Source organism: Lasioglossum baleicum, chromosome 8 (assembly GCF_051020765.1).
Source record: "Lasioglossum baleicum chromosome 8, iyLasBale1, whole genome shotgun sequence".
In the NCBI taxonomy this organism is placed as follows: Eukaryota; Metazoa; Arthropoda; class Insecta; order Hymenoptera; family Halictidae; genus Lasioglossum; species Lasioglossum baleicum.
Window position 1 is genome coordinate 12,244,471 of NC_134936.1, and position 22,770 is coordinate 12,267,240.

The window sequence follows — 22,770 nt, forward strand, 5'->3', positions numbered from 1 at the left end:
TGGATTCTTGGGTACATGCATTCTTTTGAAATTTATTGGATCTTGATATAGAAGGGGTTGCAGTTATCGGTACACCACGCACTTATCGATGGAATTTTCTTCCTCCATGTTTATCTGACGGTCGCTGGTGGATCACGAGGAAAACTTATCGACTCGAGCTTGCAGAGTATTCCAGCTTTACCGACAGATGATATCGAGCTTCCACGATGTAGCAGGAATCTTGTGGAAGCTCTGTATTCACGGTGTACCGATACTGTATCGATCCTCCCTTATCTACTATGCTCGCATAAGTTCCAAGGGTAAATCATGCAGCACACAAAATTTGGTTGATGTGAAAACTGTCCGTCTGACAGTACACACAAAATTCTATACCTTAATTTTTGTTTGCTTTAAAAAATTCGGTCGAACAAAATAATTTGGATAGCTATCAAAATTTTTGGTACTGTGTTAATAAATTCTGTCTGACTAAATATACTCTCATTCCACTTGTACTTATAAAAATTCATCGTCTAGCTTCCAACAAAGTTTTTTCACTGTCTGTCTGATTAAACACTCCTATTCCACTTACGCATATAAAAATTGATTGTCGTGAACCCACTAAAGACTTTCGATTATCACAGGTATAAACAATAATTGCCAAGAATCTGATAAATATTCTTTCATTCTACTTACTCGAATGAATTCTCCTTAATTTAATCACGACTCGAACTTTTAATGGCTACAAAAATCAACAACAATTCTGGTACAGACTATCTTCTCTTCGTACCGAGAAGAACGTTCCAAAAAACGCTCGGTTTAATTATCTTTTCTTGACGTGAACCCAGAAGACGTTCTTATCGCAGAAGCGAATTAAAATAGTCTTCGCCGAATTGGGTAATTCGATTCAAGACGCACGAAGCTTCCGTAGAAGTTTCGAGTACAAAAACGGCTTCCCGTTCTAGAATTAGTATTCCTGTTACGGCAAAACAAGATCAGAAAAGGACTGGCTCTTTCCTCTGTGGAAGTTCTGAAATCGAAAACACGGCTGCGGGCACGTACCAGTTGCTGATTCTGTATTCGCTTCGCGCAAAAATCGTGGGAATCTGTATCGAAGTCATCGTGTGTACGATTATACGGCAGCACTTTTAGCTTCGCGATATCGTCACGCAATTCGCTGGTGTGAATAATTTCTCTACTTTGATGTGTGCACAGGTTGACGATCCTGCTCTTCGAACAGCCAGGTGGAAAATTATTGTTGACAAAGGAACAAAGGGACTCGTTTATGATGAAGTTGAAAGCGCAACTTCTGTCGCGAAGGTGCATCTTCGGCTCACATAGCGCGAACAACCATAAACAAGCATAATAAACGAGGGGAGGCGCGTTTGTTATTATCTTGTCGTGGCACTGTCTGTAGTCGTGCTTTTTGTTTGCGAAAGAACTGTAATTGGTTGTTTTAACCCAATTGTTGGTTAATGTTTCTCACTGCTTTTAAAAGACCACGGTTGTCTCTCCTTTTCCTGGAGAAGAAATGGAAGTTTAATCGCTGTGAAAGACTGGTAAGTGGTATTCAAGAAGATGTTTCTTCTTGAAGAATCTTCTTCAAAAATGAAAAAAAGAACATCGTGAAATGTGAATAGCGGTTAAAACTGTTTCTAAGAAACAATTACCGGAAACTAATTATTGGAAACAATGTATCGATTTGCGATAATACCGGCGCGACCGAGAGTCTTTATTTTTCGATACGAATTCCACAAGCAATAATGACCATTTCTTGTCATTACAAATTATTTCTACCGTAATTGCTTGAACGACGAATGCAGCTTTGCTTGAAATTAATGAATGCCGTTGTTCGTGTGCGCGCCGGAATAAAAATTACACCGGGCTGCGTAACATTCATTTCAAATTAAAAACGAATCATTGTAACTGCTCCTCGCATTACTGGAGCGACGGAGTTGCGATACTTCTGGGTAAGTGATACTCCCATTGAGATTGTAGCACGGGAAAAATTTGTTTGAAGCACGGTCCGTTTAATGATCGCGTTTCAAACGAAAGGGACAATCGGAAACATTCCAGAAAATAGGAAACTATAATTACTCCTCGACGGTGCGCCGGATCCCGTGTAATGTATCTCTATCACGAATGCAAACCGTATCACAGTAAACTGGCAACGCTATGGCCCTGCGTTTACGATATCCTTCTCAAGGAAATTGAATTCTAAAGAGCTTATCGTTCAAGTCTCCGTGGAGAATTTAGCGATAAAACAGCGATCTCCTGCGGAATTGGAAACACCATCTGATAACAGAAGTGCACTCTAATTGGGATGCGACAGTCCAAGACTGACACGGAATCTAGGTGACCACTTGAGGACAGTGATGAGGTCAGAGTTTCCTCAGACAAGTTATCAACAGAGGATAACAAAATAATTACTTGGATTAGTAATATAAGTCAACGATTAGTCAGACGAGAAAGTACATGTGACTGTTTACGTTGACGAGTGTAAATGAACGAATTATTAAACAATATACATTACAAATTGCTGTGACAATTAGTATAGATCAACCATGCATAATAAATGCAGCATAGATCGGTAAAAATTGATTTACCATACATTTATAATGCATCACTGAATGATCAAATTAGTTAGACGCGAGACAGAGTTGGGCAAACGCTAGTCACAATTATGATTATTGACTAATAACATCATAAGCTCTACAAAAGTGTCTAATAATTAATGACTAACTAAACACTTGAGCGCGACTATGCGTAATGGCTACATAATGACGATAGAGTGTGAGAATGCGAGAATAGGTTTGTTTTTGTGTGTGAATCATCAGGTAGCCACGCCATTGGTTAGTCAAATACTATAGATCAGTAATTATGTAGACAGGTAACAGAGACAAGCGATTAGCGAGCCAATTACTGTGACCGAGTAATTGGTTACCCAAAATAATTTGTCTGTGTCCGAGCTTATTCTGTCAAGTAGTGTGTATCAGTAATCAATCGGACAAATGGAACAGATCAATAATTGGTCTAACAGTAGTGTTCGTAAGTGACTAATTATGTACCCGAGTAATTTGTGGTATAACCAGCCGTCGTCAGTGTCAAATGAAGCAAGTGGTAACAGTCTGCGTAGAAGCAGACACTTCGAATAATTTTCGACTAAGAAATATTTTCGCCGCATTTAAAAACGGTTTTAAAAATAAATTTCCATTTATTTCGTTCGACCGTTGGGATTTAGAATTTACACAATCGTTAAGTTCAATGGTAAAGTACTGCATTGGGGGTTGTTCATGATCGCAGCGACGATAATTCTGTTCTGGAAAAATATATGCGACAGAGGCAATTAAGGATCCGATGGTAGCATGAAATAGTAGGCAAACACGCATTTCCATACGAGGCTTCATTACCGTGATGATCAATGTGAACACATTGAGGCGTACGCGGACTGACTACCACGCTTCGACTCGATGGCTGATCAGTACTCGATATTTCTACTTGCTGCAACTACTGACATTATCCGTTTCTCATTGATGTTGCCAGTTGTTTGACCAGCACACTGTGTCAATATGCTACTGTCAATTTCTTGCCTCGGACGTGGATATTAACAAGGTATGCCATAAATCGTTCGGGGAGCAAGTTTTATGGAAGGTAAATACAGCCGCGCTTTGATTCGTACAACTGCTTCCTGAATTCGAAGCGATAATATTGCAGAGGCAGGTAATCTTAATGCTCTCTTTCGCAGTGTATACTCTCCTTTGCTTTCTGTGTTCGTCGCGTTTAATTAAAAATCCGTTGTCTCATCTTACAGGGGGCACCCGTCGCATTTTGTCCTTCTCCTATCACGTTTCACGGAATTTTTTCCGGCGTTGAAATTATAGCTGAACCGGCTTGAAGCGCATTCTCATTTAATCTGTACCACGGCTGAACCGTGGAACCGGAGGACTCCCGGCTACGATGACAAAAAACACCGGCAGCGTGTTAATTAAAACGTGGTAGTAATTTGTTAAATGGTTTAGCTCAATATGCAGTGATATTCGCACGCACGTGGGAACGGAAGTTCTGCTTGTTTTATATGGGTGCAGGAAGTGTGATGAAATGTCCAATACTTGAAACTGCGTCGGGTGAGAGCCCGAGAGAGAGAGAGAGAGAGAGAGAGAGAGAAGCGATCCCGGCGACACTATAAATATTTCTGCAGAATTTTAATCATCCAAGCGTGGCGAGAATTCGCCACGGATTCGTAGTTCGATAGCCACAATGATCAATATTTGTTCTCCTCCAGTTTATTCATGCTACGTAGAAACGCGCGTTTCGCACCAAATTTTTAATAATTAAAATTTGATCATGGATCGTGATATCTACATCATTTTTTAACTTTTTAATTTACTTTCGTTCATTTCTCCAAGTTAAGTATTATCCAAGTTATATTAATCGCAATTTGCCTTTTTAACTCACCTTCGATCCTCTTAAACGTAATTATGCGTTTTATGCGGTCCCTCTCCACCGCATAAAAAAATTTTCTTTAATATCTTGTGAAAAATTATTTATTATAGCTATTTATGAAGTTTGTGAATATTTTTCTTGTGCGGTTTTTTTTCTGCTGTCCCTATCTACCGCACAAAAACAGTTCTGACTGTAATTTATTGTTAGTCGCGACAGTAGTATAAGTACGTTACTAGTCAGACATTCAGGGGACGTTCGTCGGGAGAAGGAAGAAAGTCCTCAGGCCGGAAAGTTTACCGTAATTCCACGAAACCCCCCGGCGTAGAAGGCATTTTTCTCGCGGGCAAAATTTTCCATATGGAAAATTGGTCTTGAAGATATTCCCCGCAGTTGTTTCGACGAGGTATTGCTCGCATTAGAACTTTCCTTCCGGCCTTTAAAGTTTTCACAGGGATTCGAAGGGAGGACAAGGCGCAGAGTTCATGCGACGAGTTCGACAGTGAAGAAGCGTCGCGCCGGGAATGCTCGATGGGACCTGTTCATTTGTGGCAGTGTTCTAGGCTACGGTTACCTGACCAGGCTACCTTAGGGAATACGCGAACAAAACTTGTCGTCTAACATTAGAAAAACCGGATGTCTGAACTCCGGAGTTGTGCCCGATGTCGGACGCAATTAATGATTACAATCGAACTGTCGAACTCGTCCGCTGGTCACGCTACTGTAACTTGTTAGTGACTTATACTACTTGGGAGTTTCGCCGGGAATGTTCGGCAACCGGAAAATTAAATAAATTTGGAAGTTTGCGTAAATGTGGCTCATGGGATGCTGCGACCTCAACAATTTTTCTTCTTGATGAAAACACACCCTTCCAAGAAATCTTGAATTTCTCATGTACTTTATATACATAGTTTATCCTAGGTATTCATTATAATAAGAGAGGTCAAGATTTTTTGGAAGGGTGGTTTCACCCCTATCTATGTTTTTTAGCATTTAACTTTTTCCTGTAACTTATATAGTTTCCTAACTAATTACAGTAATGTGAGAAGTTAAATTCAAAATTCCAGTGCTTCCATCGTCTACATTGTGGATATGAGAAGTTTTTAAAGGAAAATATTTTTTATAAAATTTCCTCTCACCATTCTCATGGTTTTAGAACCTGTCAGTTTTTAATTAACAAGCTGATAAAGACCTGGGTAAAGTGTGCAGGATTTTTATTTAGTACGTAGGTATTCAAGACTGAATAAATATGTTCTGTATGTATACAGGTTTACCCCGCATTCTGCAATACAGGATTTAGATTAATGTAGCCAGCTTCATGCTCTTGAAGCACACACACGGTCATATCAATACCACGATAGCCAAAGGATACAATTTTCCATGCAGACGATTCATCAGCAGCCCCCACCGTACTAATTAAGCGGAATCTTCATGCGAGCCGAAGTTTTCAACGGGCAAAGGGAAAATGTAATTTTGTGAATGCAGCTGGCATAAACTGACGGTAATTCTCCGTTTGGAGGAATTGTTGAGCTGCGAAGGACACCGAAGACCGGAATCCATTGTCTCGGAACGCGATAATTAGGTGCAACGAGCGAAAGTAACAACTTCGTATAAATGACCCTACGCGACCGGTTAATATTAACAGGCTTTCTCTCCTTCTCTTGGTATTGAAAGAAGCAGAGAGGTAGACAGGAGGAGAGTAATTAAAACGAACACCGCGCGTGTTCTTCGCCCGCGCACGATTTTTCCCTTTTGTTTATTGTGCACGGTTTTGCAACGGGCGGTGTATTTATCACCGGGTGCACGGCGACTCGACATAAAAGTGTCACCGTGAAAAATTAAGTAATATTTCCGTGGGCCACGGCTGGCTTCAATGCCGCAAACAACCGGAGTAATCCGAATACCCTTCGCCGGATAATCCTCCGAGGATGGAAGCGCTTCTACAAGATGAAGTTGCATTCAGTTTGCACCAGTCGCACCCGATGAGACACACTTTGCTGGAAGTCCATTGTATTCACGGCGTGAATGAGAAATAACGGCATTAATGAAATCATAGTTCTGTCTAGACTAATGAAGCAATGAGTATTAACCGCTTTCAGCGATCACAGTTTAATAATTCGTGCCCGCTCATAATAAAACGATGTTTCCAACATTTCCACAGAAAATTTTTCTCGACGTGAAAAGTCGCGAAACTTCGTACAGCCAGGATGCTCTGAATTACATTTATTTCCAGCGGTATGTTTACCTCACGCGTCTCAAGGCTATCCGACCAACAAAACAGCTGGATGGAAAGGTTTTTTTTGCAGTCGTTAAGGTAAAGCTGCACAGATCGCACAAAACTCCGCTACTATTTAAATAAAGGTAAACGAAATTTAGCAAAAAAAAGATAGAGCGCATTTGGGTCACAGCGCTATTTTAATGAAAGCGGTACGTTAATGATCCTTCGGGACAGAATGTATACAAGTTGTACCGTCAATATAACGCATCACAGAATGCAGGACAGCAATGTTTGAAGACGAGATATAACCAAACAAAACAGCCTAAGCATCGTACACTTGATCCTCAATCCCAAGGCAGATCTATCAGCCTTTGGTATCAGACTCAAAGCCAATATACTTCGCGACAACTCATCACTCGGACATCGGGAAATCCATCAGCGATACCAGCATGGTTTCCGGAATTAGCGTATCGCGCGACGCATAGTGCCCAATATCCTGTCAATCATAATCCCGGGCAGTCGGTATCGCGCCCCAATCTTCGCGGTAACCGATATCAAACAAGCTGAACCTACCTTTGATGAAGTCCACGGCCATCTCCAACCCGTAGGTGTCCTTATCGCAGTCGTCAAGGATGTGCGCGCCGATCTTGACGCCGGGAACGATTTCTTGCTCGTTCAACCAGTCCAACGTATACAGCATGGCTTCCAATGCTTGCACGCCTCCTTGAGGCATCACGGGACCACAGGTAACACTATCTTCCCTCTCGTGAACCATCATCAAGCCACCTAAAACGAGATCACCCTCGACAACCGCGCTATGTTTCACTGGCCACTGATCCTGATTCGTGCGTTCGTGCGCCGAAGCGTTCTCTGAACCCGCTAGCTCATCGTCCAGACGAGTGTAGTCATCGTTCTCCAAACTAGCCACCGTGGAATCGATTTCCAACGGACGGTCCAGGTCGTCGGTGTTTAAGGATGAGACCTCTGGATCCTGCTCCGTCCAAGACACCTCGCTGAACGAAATGACTGACTCGTAACTCTCGCTAGGAACCAATCGATCCTCTCCTCTGATAGACTCCGGCGGTCGATCCAGCGGAATTAGCCCCGGAACGTCGCTGCCGCCGCCAGGATCGATCTTCAGGGACGTGACACTTGACGCCACGTCGCTGCCATTCGAATCTGTCCCCGGGTGCAAATTCCCCGTGTCAGGATTACCGCTCCTAACCGAGGACCTCCTTTCTTTTCGGGGACGCAGCTGGTCTTCCATCAAGCCAGCACTATTCCTTCCATCTCCCGGTGGATTAACATCCTCGGAACCAGGTCTACCCGGTTCGTTACCCCTCCCGTTGTTTCGATTCGACGAATCCCCCGACCCTTCGGTAACAATTACGCCCGTCCGCTCATTACCCTCGTAAAAATCCTGCGCTAACGAGATCGATCGGATGTTCGCTTCTTTTTTCGGCGAGTCCGATGCACTCGAAACTGTCTCGTTATCCGTGGAATTGATCACCGTAGGCTCGCGCGAACCGGTCTCAAGTCGCGAATTCCTCGGACGTTCTCCTATCGCCTTTTCCTGTCCCCCAGATCGATCTCCGGCACTTTTGCCAGCGTTCTCGACGACGTTGCTCGCTCTTTCCGCGTTCAGAGTGTTCATATCGTTCTCCAGATACGAGGAATTTCGCCCGACCGCCGGCGAGCCACGCTCGGAATTCGTCGAAGCGTTCCCAGACTCCTTTGTTATGTCCTTCGACGTCGATCCTTTCATCGGCGATGTCGTCGAGGAATCTTTTTTAGAGGTCTTATCGCGATGCGCCCGACCCCACCGTCTTTTATCTTCCGTATCGTTATTTTGATTATTTGTTGCGGCTCCGGAGACTCCTGGCTTCGCTGTGTCGCGATCATTCACCGCTTCGCCAGTTAGCCGGCCGATCAATTTTTCATTATTTGAGACGATCAGGCGAGCGCGAGCTTCTTCAACGGGTTTATCGGATCTGGGGGAGTCTTTAGCGGATAATCTCTTTGCTGCGATAACGGGTTCTTTGTTGGGGGTTCGCGAATGGAGAGGCTCGGTGGTTGGGGGAGTTTGAGTGGGTTTAGTGTTGGAGCCAAGGTTGACATCGTAATCTAATTTGTTAGGTTTAGTTACTGTTTGTTTGGTGGGACTTGGTGAATTGAGAGATTCGGTGTTCGGTACAGTTTGATTATCCCTAGTCTTAGGATTCCTCCCATCATCTGATTTGTTGGGTTCAACATGCTTTTCTTTATTGTGATTCAGTGAATATACTGTTCCATTATCCTCAGTTTGAGCAATGAGTTGTTCTTTCTCCTTGTGATTTTTATCGATGTCACTTTGTTCACCCAAATTTCCATTAGTCTGATAATTACTCCCATTAACTAGTTCCTCAGCTATTACTTCCTTTTCTCCCTTGCGACTTATTAAATCCACACCTCCGTCCTTTGATATACCCCGATTATCCATTCCATTGTTTCTTTGTTCAGTAGAATCGCCATTATCCTTGGGACTGCTGCCATTATGCAATTCCTTCTCTTTAATACGCTTTTCTTTATCGTGAATTATAGGATGTACAAGTCCATCCTTTAATGTACCTCCATTCTCCTTGCCATTGTTACCTTGCCCACTAAAATAATTATCCTCACGATCCCTCGAATATTCTAATTTCGTAACTCCAACATCTTCTACTTTATTCCGATTCATTGAACGAACAAATGTACCATTTGATGCAGTTTGTTTATCTTTCTCATCGCCACCTTGCCCATCAAATCTCCCATCATCCGCCCGATCAGACCCATAATCCTTGCGAAACGATTCACCCTTGCCCCCATTCTTCAACTCTCCGTCTGCATCATAACTCTCAGAATGCCTATCCACCTCATCTCTATCTCCACCATCCTGTCCATTTAACTTTAAATCATCCAGAACACCATCCCCCGAATAACCTTCGCCACGCGGTCGTCTAAAACATCCCTCAATCCCTCGATCTCCACGATCCTCATTGGCAGTATAATTGGATCTATCAGTCCTCTGCAGCCGATTATCCTTATCAGGAACGTCCAGTCTACTCAACTTCGCATTTTTATCCTCGCAATCTTTCCCATCTTCGGAATCCGAGTCCCCGCCAACTCCAGCCACCTTATCAACCCTCAAATCCTCGTTAGCACTGCTCGACGTATCCGCTCGATCCCCTCGATCGCGAACCGGCGCGATTAACGCCGCATTCCCGATTCGGGGTTCCTTTAAACTCGCCGTGGTATCCACAGGATCGTTTCTGGTTCCTGTTGTCACCGCGAACGAGGCAAGAAACTCGTTAGACGACGCGTCCCCATCCCCTAAACCGCCCGATCCTTTGCCAATCGTATCAGAGACACCGTGCTCCCCGTTTTTCCGGTTGGTTGGTGGAGGATCGAGTGCGGAACGAATACCGATGATCGTCGCAGACTCAACGACAGTGCTCGATCCTTGTTCGTGGAACAAATCCTGATTTCTCGAACAGGGACCACCACCAGCATTGTTCTCGCTGCTTACCGTCGATCTCTGTTGCGAAGAGACACCGGGCACGTACACTCGTTCCGCCACCGCTCCCGCTGATTTACAAGACGTCGGGACTACCTCTTCCTCTTCTGAAGCCCGTTCTTCGTCTTCCATCCTCGAGGGACTGTGGCTCCAGCCCGACTCAAACGGCGACCGAGATTCCGAAGACTTTATTCCAGCTTCGTGTGGATTCCTCGAGCTCGAGCGAATTCGCTCGGATGAGCTCTCTGTACTTCTGCGACGTCGACGCTTGATGGTCATCAGACTGTACAGCGAGGTCTCCTGGCTGGGACTCGAGAAAGATAATTGTTGTTCGCCGATTTTCAGCTCCGTCTCGGAGTTCTTTAATGTCTGCGAAAGTTTTAGTCGGTGCTCGACGTCTACTTTCCTCTCGGAGGTTCTAAATGCTTCGGGCTCTTCCTTCTTGGGTCTCATAAAGTCTACAAGCTGCAATTTTTCTTCCAGATCCATCCTCTTGGATGTTTGCAAAACACGTGAGCTGTGTCGATCAATATTTAGCTTCTTCTTCGCCTTCTTAAACACATTCAAACTATCCCGGCCAACTTGCTGCACCTTCTTAAACTCATCATCGAATCTCCCGGTCTCCTTCTCAGCCATCGCAAACACTTCGCCTCTCGTCTCCACGCCTCCGCCATCAGACCGCCCATCATCGTTCACAGTCCTACCAGCAGAAGATCGTGCTCTGACCCCAAAATTCTCCGGCAATGTAACATCGATTCCACCAGGAATATCGCTGGCAACCGGACCGGAAGCCTCATCTCCCACTTGATCCTCGAATCCAGCTTTCCTCTCCCCATCACTCTGGGAGCTCGTCACCGAGTCATCATCGCGGGAACTGCTTCCGACGTGACCGTAATACTGATGGCCCGGTTGCACGAGACTGCCACGCGATCCCCGACGATATTTCCCCCAGCCGTCTCCTTTTTCACGGCTCGCTGCCCTTCGAAAGATCCCTCGATCTCTGTGTATCACGTCGCCGGTCGTCCCAGGCGAGACGTTCACCGTGTCGCGATGGATCCGCGATGATAAACTTCGTGCCTCCGAAACTTGGGACGCTCTGTCCGGTTCCTGGGTCCCGTTGATCTCACCTAGCGATCTATACGTCGCCTCTGCTCGATCCTCCTTCGCAGTGGACTCGTTCGAATCCGGGGAAACCTCCTCGGACCTGGCCTCAGGATTTGGAACTTCTCCGAATGGATCATCGCTTCGTCGGGCATGATCGAGCAGATTCGCATGTTCCACGCTCCGCCAGTCTAGGTCAGGGTTTCTGTTAGCTACCCGACTAGTTGGATAATTAGGCTTGTTGGTTCTCGATAGGTGCGATATGGTTTCCTCGGGAAATGTTGCGTCCGTTTGGTCAATGGCTTCAATACCGGATGAGGATTGTTTAGTAGGGTACGGTACCTCGCTGTGGTCTACCTGGCTGCCATAGACGACTGGTACTCGCTCACGTGCCGAACCGTGACGCAGAATTGGCAGCGCCGTCGAAAAGGCCAGAACGGCCAGCCAACAGTTGTTCCGACGCATCACCTTTCTCCCCTGACGGTCATGTCCTGATCCTAGAACAGAAACGATTAGGGGGACGATTAGAACTGGTGTATATCTATGGTGTTATGGATATTGAACCAGAGAGAGCTTCGGTATGGATGGGAACGAGAAGGTTCAGTCTTCCGGAAGATGAATCGGAATGGGGCTGTGATTTCGGGGTGGTAAGCCTTCGCGCAATTCAGTTGCTTGGGAACCACCGAGCTCCTCGGCAAATAGAGATAGAGCTGGTGCTAATCTAACTTTATTTTGGTCGGATCGAGTTTAGGGAGACCCCATTCACGATGGAAAATTAGACGTGCTTTCGGTGGAGGTCGATTGGAGATTGCGATCGCTGAATGGAAGTTGGTTTAATTCATAATTGGAACGATCGTTTAGCTGAATCTTCGACAGTTTTAACCACGAAATATTGACCTCGAACATTATATATATTATTTTGACTTTTTGTTTTCCAAGTGGACATGAAATATGAATTGCTTATTTTCCTGTTTGATCGTTTTAATGAGATCTCAAATTGATTTCGATAACATTCTAAAAACCTAATCTTGCAGTGCAAACCTGTAGATCATCTCGTTCACGCGTGACTTATCCACGCTGAAGGTTGACACACAGCTCCGTAGTTACGACACGAACGTGCCTATCTCTTTCGAAAGAACCCAGCTATATATCCTCGACGTTTTTTTCAATATGCTTCCCGAGTGAATTTCCAATTAACGACGGTAGAGGTTCGCTATGCGAAAGTTACGATATCAACGTGATCAATCACGGAAGACCGAGGAGAATATTTCACCCTAAACGTTCGCTAGGCTCCGGATTGCGAAATTGCTTATCCATTAAACAGGAATTGTTAAAATGACCATTGACGGCGCGCGATGTAACCGCGGCTGACCATCGGCTCTCGGTTAGGCTTGGAATATTGCCATTAGGCATCCCGTGGCAAAGATGAACGACGAAATGTCTCGTTATTCACACGGCCGGGGGCTGTGACAGTGTGAGTCTTCGGCATGGTTGGCCCGCTGCCAAATTACGTTTCCATTGGCGGAAGATGCTCAACCGCTGACGTTCGTTCGTCAGGATAAGCCGCGTTGATTGACTTCCTCCCCGGTGACGATTCGCCATTCAATCTTTAACTCGAAGATCGGCTCAATCGATCGAATCATTTTAGCTCACCTCGTCGACGAAATATAGTTACTGTGAAACTGTGAACTAGGTGGGAACTGTTCTTCGAGTAAATAATCCGTAAAATAAACAGTTTGCGTTTACGTGCATAGCACATATTGTACATTTTTTAAATCTAAAGTTGTCGATCAATTTAAAAAATGTATCCGGGAATTAAAGGTACAGAGTTTCAAGAATTTGTATTCGATATTTATCCATTCAATTGCTATTAACAGAAGCCAGAGAACGTAAAGGGAAACCATTGCACAGTGAGAAGCTGTATTTATTCAGATTCGATGGAAACTTTATTGGCGTGTTATAACCCCCTGGGTACATTCTATTTAAGTAAAAAGAAATTTATTCCACATCGAGAGTTCGAAGCTTTCGAGATGTTGAATTTATGTAGGATACGACGGAACGATTATCGATTCGTGTCTGCAGTGTGAGTTTTTTGCGAGTACTTGTCCGCGAAATAATTGAATTCTGAATGCCATTGCGATTTCTTTTGCAGCGTGCATCCTATAGGGAGAGTTTAGATTCGAGTGCCATTGAACGAGTTTCTCCTATGTCTGACCAGTACTGTCTGTTCCTACTTGGTACAAGAATTTATACTACCAAAGAGCATGCTTTTAATTGAATTCGGGTGTTTAATTGAAAATTACAAAACTGTATAAAGGCATTTCATAGTTTGTACTCGCTGTCCATGCTAAACCAAAGAATCGCGATCATAAAATCTCTAGAATATTGATGAACAGTATTACGCACAAGAAGTGAACAAATCCAATCGTGCCAATTACTGCACCACCGGGGAATATTGATTTCCCCAAGCGGGTACTAGCATATTCAATAAACGGCAGCGAATGGGAGCAAAAAGCCGAAAGCTTTCAGCAATCTAGCCCGAGTAATCTGCAGCAATAGTGAAGATGGACACAGACGAACGTCCCGAGATCTGTGGGTTTAATGGGCCGCAATTTCGTTGGACGTGGCCCCTTAGTGGATCAACATCGCCATCAATGAAGCCTCTGTTCGCCCCCCTCCCTTTTCTCCTCGAATATCTTCGATTTTATCAATTTCACCCTTAACAAACTCGGACGCGCACCTTATAGCCTCCGGGGGTGCGAAATGAACTTCTTTTTCGGAACGATTCAATCCTATCAATCGCGCGCGCACACCCTAAAAGGATCCGCACATACAGCGGATTCCAATCGCAATCTTTGGTGCGGAAGTACGACGGGGCGTTTAGCCAGGGACGCATTACGGCTTGTCTCTCTTCGAGAAGCTTGTGTAATCCAAGTTTCGGGGAAGAGTCAAGGGCGATTTGTGTTCGAACGCAGTCACCAAGTGTTACGGTGGTTGCGCGCTACCTCCTCTGCTGCTTGACACCGGATTCAACAGTTTCCGCCCCCGCGAACGATTGCGCACACCTTATTAAGCGAGAACACACCGGCGGAAATTAACGGTTTGCTGATCCCGTTAATTTTCGCTTAATACGGTTCAACGCAAAGTGATTAATCCCCCCGGAATATTACACACGCTAGACCGATGCAACAATATGTAGGGTAAAGTGCCCAAATATGGTATAGGTACCTATTATGGCACTACCTTATATCTTGTAAAGGAGAAGTCGCTCTGTAGTGAGAAAATCCTCAAACAATAGTTTAACATGTTTACCCAACAGTGTGTAGTGCATTCGCACCGTTCTATAGATTTTAGTATCGATCCTCCGCCAGTTGTGTCTCCACGTGTTGAATATTTTTGTGGTTAGAGGAAGGCAAGTGATTTTGAAATGTTTGAACATATCAGTAGTTTCAGTTTATCTATATTAATGTTTGCCAACTGGTGGTTTGGGCTGAAATTTTCATTTTCTCTTGGTCAGTAGCTAGTGTTATCAGTCCACATGGAGTTCCAAATATGGCACTACCAAGGGTTCTATTGACATTCTTCGTGTGGGTGCCGAATATGGCACTAGGTGTCATATTAGGGACTCAAGGCGTACCATATTAAGACCCCCTTTCGCTGGAACCTGCAAATGACAAACCGCAAAAAAAATATTTTTACCAAGCTGTATTAATTTTTGAACAAACTTGACCCCACAATCTTATAGGGAGGAAATGCATCTACAACTGATAATTTTTTGATGGAAAGAGAACATTCTAAAATAATAAAAAGATGACATCAACAAAAAGTGGTTCATATTTGGTCACTTCGTGCCATTGTTCAATATTAACTTCAACCCATTTTCTGCGTTATCTCGTAATCTATAATTCTAAGGAAGTCTAAACCTAAAGTTACGATGAGAGTTAAAACTAAAATCGGGACCAAAGCTACGCGACGAAGCCTGAGGCTGAAGTTGATTGTGAAACGGGAGCCGAAGGCGGTGAAACTAAACCGAAATCGAATCTAAACACGAAACTCGAGCGGCATCGTAATCAGAACAGCGATCAGATCCAAAACGCTGAAATAAAAATTCGGTAGCAAAAAGCACCGGCAAAATCGAATGCAACCGGAGAAACTAGAGCGCGGTCGGAAGCAATGTTCGAGCCGGAATTAAAGGTGAAACCGTAGCCGAAACCGAATCATTTCCAGCGACCGGAACCCGGCACAGATGGCACAGGTACACGAACGCCGTTATCAATCTGTTGTCCCATGTGCGGCGTGGAATCACGAGTGTGTATGTCGCCTGCTAACTATGCTCCATTACCCGATAACCACTCACGGTAGGCTAACAAGACGCCCGAACTATCGAAAACAGTGGCGATCATATCCCTCGATAACCCGTCCCGCGGTTTTCGAGCACGATAGCATTGTTCCTCGTGAAAGAGAACACCTTGATCCACGGAGACACCGGTGCCACAGAGTCCGGGAAACTCGTGACAATAAACGACGATACTCGCCTTTGTCAACGTGACACTGGCAGGGATGACGAGTGGAAGCTGACTCCCGTGGAGGGCACTGTCGCGATATTTTTGAGGCTACAAAGAGGATTCGGATGTTTCATCTCTTCTCGCACAGTGAGCATTAAGAAGGGATTAGAATTGATAAGGCCTCGGGAGAGTTTTTTAAACGGATTTAATACAACGACGATTCAATGTGCCGACTTTTATGGAAAATGAAATGTTTCTTTTAATGAATAATATGTTAGTGTTCTCGGCGCAACACGGTTCGATCAACTAACTACGAAAAAGCAAATTTTGCAGGTAAACTTAAACTTTCGACGTTTCGATCCATGTGTGGATCCTTTTCAAGGAAGTAGAAAAACTGCGTTTGCTTTATGGAAATCTTAAAAACGGCTTTCTTCATTGGCTTTGCATCTTTGATCCAGTAGCTTGTTCGACGACATGAGAACAACATGTGTTAATACATTACAATTCCGTTTTTAAGATTTCCATGAAGCAAACGCAGTTTCTCTACTTTCTTGAAAAGGATCCACACATGGATCGAAACTTCGAAAGTTTAAGTTAACGTGCAAAATTTGCTTTTTCGTAATTAGTTGATCGAACCGTGTTGCGCCGAGAACACTAACATATTATTAATTTAACAATCATACGATCGATAATTCAAACAATATTTGTTTCTTTTAATAATTCTAGCAAGTTTTAAATGGTCTAACAATGTTTTTGAATTCTTCCGAGTTTTGTACTTCGCCAATTCAGTTTTGTATACACGTTACTTCCAATGTAATTCTGGTGTAATTAAATAGTACCTCTTTCACATCAGTTTTACTGTCACTTCGAGCACTCAAATTCGTATCAGCTTCCACAAATTAAGCGTCACTTATGGTTTCTGTTTGAGAATATTTTAGACCCCGTGTTGATTGCAGTCGCCTTTTTGGGTCAACGCAACGGTTAGGAATTAAGCTATGTTTGTGGCTGTCGGGCTTGATACAGTTCCAGCGAACGTGCATTAACAGTCAGACGAAGTAATTCGATGCTATAATCGATTGGCGACGCAAATCTGATCGGGAAAAATATAGTAGCGTATGAAGTACGTGGAATTGGCTCGTTGCGGTTTAATGAAATCGTGTATCATACCTCTAATGATTCATTGTGTTGTGTTCGCAACGATCGGTAATAAATTGTTGCGGGATATTTGAAATTATATCGAAGAACAACACGGACGAAAAATAATTGAAAAGTTGTCTATGTCTAATTGTAGGGAACAAGAATGTTGAATAAAATCTTTTGAGCATTTTAATGAGATGCAAACAGTGTAACAGTAACACAGTAATATATTTAATTTAAAACGCAATAAATCTGAAAAATTCAGAGATAAAGTACGCTTACAGAAATGTTGCTTCGACATTGAAGAAGCCGGAATTGTTTTATAAAATTTCTGAGCACGAAAGAATTTTTACGAGCGCAGTCTATCCGTTCCGAGTGAAATGAATTGGATCTCGAACGCGGGTAGTTTCTATGCATTATAATGCATAGAAGTTGCTCCTCTGCGGCAACATTTAACCCCTGAGAGGCTCGTAGACGTTCCATCCATGGTTTCCTGGCGTCCTCGAGCGTCGCTTCACCGGCGCGCACCTTTATTCATCCGCGGTCGTCGGTTGCAAGAAGGCACTGAGCCCGTCCAATTTGCATGGAAATATGGGACGCAATATTTTCCGCTTAATTCCACATTCCGCGCGCAATTCCGAATGTGTTGCGTTTCAGGCGGTGCGCGGTTACGAGCCGAAAGAGTTCTGCGAGATTTCGTCGGCGCATCCTGCGTGTTCACCATGCTGTGAAGATGGAACAAAGAGAATCCTTAATGACACGCGGGTTTCGAACCGATGAGAGTCGTCACGTGACGCGGTATCAACGGAAATAATTACGGTAAACATCGTTTCAGAACCGTCTGCTTACGGAGCGACGGAAATTGAAACGGGGCGCTCGGGTTGACAGAATTTTACCTTTGAACGGCGAAATAAATAGCGTGTCATTTCATTACGCTGTTAATTAATTATTACCAGCAACCCAATCTACTAATTTCGTCCATTTTGTTCAGTACTGGGTCGTAACAGAGATTCGCGCGTATCCAATATATTCTTTTCATTTATTAACGAGAGATACAGAATTCGAATAAATTATTATATAAAAAAATCCACATAGAATAAATTATTAGATTTTATTAGTAGATTTTATTTAATCGCAGATTTGTTTGATCACATAAAACATCCCCAGCTTGAAATGTAACAATAAACGTTTCCTGCCTGAAGCAGAGAAATCTGAATGTAAATGTGAGGAAAAATTCTTTCATAAACCTACAATCCAGCCCCATAAAATCTAGAAGGTGGACGACAAAGGGTCTCGCGCATGATCCATAATATTATCCGTGTCGAAACGTTTAAAGCGCGGTCTTCCAGGGATCGGACGGGGGAAAAAGCGGAAAAGCCGAAAAACAAAAAAAAAACGCTTGAAACAATTGCACGTCGAATTAGAGTCGCGTCCATTCTCTCACGGTGTAACAATGAAGGCGTTTTTCACGTAGAATTCCGATGACGGAGTGAAATATTGTCGCGATTTTCCGTCATTGCGTGGCCCACGGTGGGTTTTTCCTTGTTTTATGTTTTCGGGAGCAGGGCCGCTGCCTTATTCACCGGCCAGCTCATCCGGCGAACAGACAGCTCGAGAATGGGCCTTTAATCTCCCCGGAACAAACGTCCCGTCGACCTTCTAACAGGGAAAACAATATATCGTTACGACTATTCGTACCGTGATTCCACAATACAGAACAAAAAACCAGCTAAACGATGATCCCGAGGTGATTGTCACCCGAAGACTGCAGTTTTCCGGTTCCGCGCTCTCGCACTCGCGCGTTTCGACGTCACGACGATGATCGATGAGCTCTGATACGATATCGCCGGACATATTTTTATTGGATCCTCGTAGCTGTGTGATACGAGATTGATAGCGGGATTTTCGTACACGACGAACTTTACCTGCCTGCGGAACATTCGCGCGACCCCGATTTTTCGCGAATTTACCCGGGCAGCTTTTCGAGTGTCGCGACACCATCAACGGCACGGCGGAACATCTTTTCCCGGATGTCCTCGTACCCGGAAGTTCCGAACATATTGATTTATCGATGCGGTTTTGATGAAATGTACATGCAGGGACCATAACTGTTATAACCAAAAAGAAAAAAAGTCGTAGAATAACAAGCATTTCATCGACTAAAATCGTTATTTTTTTATATTAAACATTTCAGATCTCTTTGTCACCAAACAAGTATAAAAATCGATATTTTTTAATCATTTTGTTCTTCGAATTTTTTTCTTTATGTTTCGTGTACATTATCTTAAATTTCATCTTTTTTTATTATCACATTATCTTATTATCAAATTATAAATATATGTTGATTATCAAATCAACTTTTTATTAATGATTTTTATCGTAGAAAGTTTTAGGATAACTGTCATTTTTATTTATAACGCTGATTCTCTGTTTGCTGGGTCTGTTTCAAAGCAGTGGGCCGCCGTTTCTGTTATAAAGGGTGTTAAAATAAAAATTATTATAGTTTGCAATTAATTTTTAATTAGGTAAATTCTGCTTCCCACAAGATAGGCGTTTGTAGTTTATACTAGTAGCAAACGCGACGAGTTTAGGCGGAATCAGGTGAAATTGATTCTAATCTATTGCCTCGCGATTGCCGTAAACGAACACGATTGGGATTCATGGTAGTCGTTGTAATTAGTTTATGAAAATCGTGGTATACACGGAGCTGGTTCACCGGCGAACTTTCTGCATTTGTCTTGGCGCCCCCGCACTTCGACCCGTGGCCGTAAGAGAAGGATTCAAATTACAGCTTCAGACAGGCAAGGGAGAAGGTTAATGGTCAGTGCACGCACCGATCGTTCATCAAAGCCGGACCCCCGAGGAGCGTACGGCTCCTCCGGATCAGTAATTTTCTCCTTACACGAAAAATCGTGGCAATCGCTTTCCTCTGTCCGGCCTTGGCCAGTCTTTTTTCCCTGTCGCTTAATCCTCGTGCTGTCGCGTTTCTCCGGTGTGCGTAAAAACTGCCCGGCGATGTGTACACGTACGACGCTGGTTCCATTAACATGGTCATCCCATCCGGTGTGTGTAAAAACACAAAGGACGTTGCGTTAAACTTCCACGATGTTTTCATCGCGGGAGGTCGGGCCCGGGCGGGATGGAACCGCTGAAAAATGGAAAGGCGAAGTGGATTATCTTCTCCCGTAGCTAACCGTTCGTGGAAAGCCCGACCGGGTTGTCCGCATTCTAAATGACAACGCTTGGTTTTTAAGGGCGCCCCGTGATCCTCCTTTTTACATGGTAATATTCGGTAACATTTCGCATTCTGACCTTTCCGACTACTTCCTGGTTCGTTAATCCTGTGACTCGATATTTTCACTGTTTTAGGGAATATTGACGGCGAGGAGTTTCTTCAAGGATTTATCTATGTGATACGGGCTCTGTTACACGATGATTAGAGAGTGCAGATCGTTTTCATTTATTAGAATTTCGTACGATTTTTATTTACTTTGGATCTATAAGTACTATTATCAATGAAAGTAGGGTTTAATTTAGTCCCAGTTTCTTAAAATTTGTCTGCAAGACTTGATAATTGTATCAACTGTACATAAAATTGTACTATTATAAACAGACTGTGTATTTTATGCATTTATGACAAATTTAATATAATTTCGTACGATTTTTATTTACTTTGGATTTACAAGTACTATTATCAATGAAAGTAGGGTTTAATTTAGTCCCAGTTTCTTAAAATTTGTCTGCAAGACTTGATAATTGCATAAAAACTGTACATAAAATCGTGGTATTATAAATAGATTGCGGATTTTATGCATTTATGACAAAAATGAGTAGGTGTAATTCAAAACAATAAGAAGCTTAAAAGAGTTTAACAATGTAGATATACAATTTTGATCATATAAAAATTATTAATGAGCGAAATAAATTTTTACTCAGCTTCTATAGATTGCAATTGATGTATACAAATTTTATTTTGCATAAAGAGCCGCTATCCAATTATAAGCAATTGATTACTCGTATAAGAACAAGCTCGATTTCCTTGATGTGATAAATCAAAATCGCACGCGTAGAATTACGCATCAAAGCAGCAACAACCGTCAGAATGCATTGCACACATTTAATGAAAAGCAAACTGCATTCACTACGCAACAATCAGCCGTTCATTCCTGTATCGATTAATTATTTCACGGGAATCTAGTGGGAAGGCAAAGAGATCTTTAGCAAAGAGCTAGTCCAATCTGGATCGGGAATATTTCCTCTCACAAAGTAGCACGGTATATTTGCCGGATTGTGCTTTTGCCTTCAAGTGGATCTTTATTTTTTTCAATTACAGTTTCCCTTTGTTCCTCTGTAACCCGTGGAATAATTTACAATTGAATATTGTAGCTCCGCGGGGTTGCCGAACGCTCGAGAGGGAAGAAGAGAAAAAAGAGTCGAGAGAATGCTTAAAATCCGACGTTGTTCAGAAACGCGTTTCGCACAGTTGCAAATTCAGCGTCTTTCGCATTCTACGTGGCAGTAGGGCGGAAGGCGAAATAAAAAATGGCAGGACGAGTTCTCCAATTCTCTCGGGCGGGCGTGTAGGTATGCATGAGGACAGGAATACTCCTCTCCTCGCATACAGAGTGCTCTCGAGTTGAAATTCTCTCGAACACGCCGGAGATTTTTAATCAACGCGAGGCACGGAAGGACGAAATCTTAATGCCGACGATGATGAAGGGCCGGCACACACTGACACACCGAAAGTGCCGGATAAATTATAATGTTTCTCGGACGGTTTACCGGAATCACTCGTAATCTCAACGCCCCCTCCCTCCACGAAATCTCTGATTCTCTCACAGGAACAGTATTATTCCATTGTTAGAAATTAGTGAAGAAATGAGATTATGCAATTTGAAATTATATACAGAATTCTTTATGCATAAGGTCCATCAGCTTTTTACCACGCTTATATTAACTTGCCGTGTTGTTGTTGTTGTTGATGCGTGAAATCTTGTAATCGAATTTTAAACCTCTTCCTATAGTCCAATCTTGCTGAAATCTTGTATACACACTTACTTCCGATGACAATAAAAGTAGAAAATAAAATACATAAACAAAACTTTTTAAAAATCACGCTTATATTAAAACGCACTAAAAAGGAAAAAATTAATTTTTCTCCTGGTTCTCCATAAAATACCGAATCCAGTTAAATGATTAATAATATATTTCCCCGAAATTTTAAGCAATTAGTTCAAAATTTCTTCTGTTATAAAATTAGTGTGTCGAAATAGATAGAAAAAACTTAATATAAATTTAAATAAAATCATGACATTAGTGGCTATAAAAAATAAAAGCGTGGACCGCTAAACTATATTGACGTAATTTTGACGTAATTTTGAGTCTGGTAAAGAAAAGAGCAGCCTAAGCGGGGTTTTTAAAAAGTTTTTTTTTTATATAAAATACAGATGAACTTAATAATATAAAAATTGTCGCCATTCACAACAACAAAGTCAATATTTGAGTGGAAAGGATTAATTGTGTTTTTATTTTAAAGAGTTGTTGAAGAACTGGAAGTCTATTTCACAAATGATACAGTTGCATCAATAATACTACAGTAATAAATTAGTGCACATAAGTGTATCTAATATACATTATATTATTTTTAAAAAACCACCGTAGTAAATCCTAGACAACCACACTGTATAAGATATACATAAATATCGCGTACGAACTACAGCAAAGTAGCACTCCGTCCTCGAAGAAAGTGACAACACGAATTGAAAGACGGAGAGTCTTTCAACGAGTGTTATTATTACTGACCACACGATTACGGAAGAGCGGGGACCGGCCCGGTACGAAGTGCCTTGTCCTATCAATGC

The 22,770-nt window shown here is 42.9% G+C and overlaps 1 protein-coding gene across 1 annotated transcript in view; it reads right to left on the reverse strand.

Moving 5' to 3' along the window:
- Positions 1-22,770, reverse strand: part of LOC143211224 (uncharacterized) — a 392,388-nt gene that overhangs the window by 213,657 nt on the left and 155,961 nt on the right. Inside the window, exon 2 of the mRNA XM_076428690.1 lies at positions 7,208-11,764. Within this exon, the coding sequence (XP_076284805.1) occupies positions 7,208-11,732 (4,525 nt within the window). The 5' untranslated portion in view covers positions 11,733-11,764. The remainder of the gene's footprint in view (positions 1-7,207; positions 11,765-22,770) is intronic.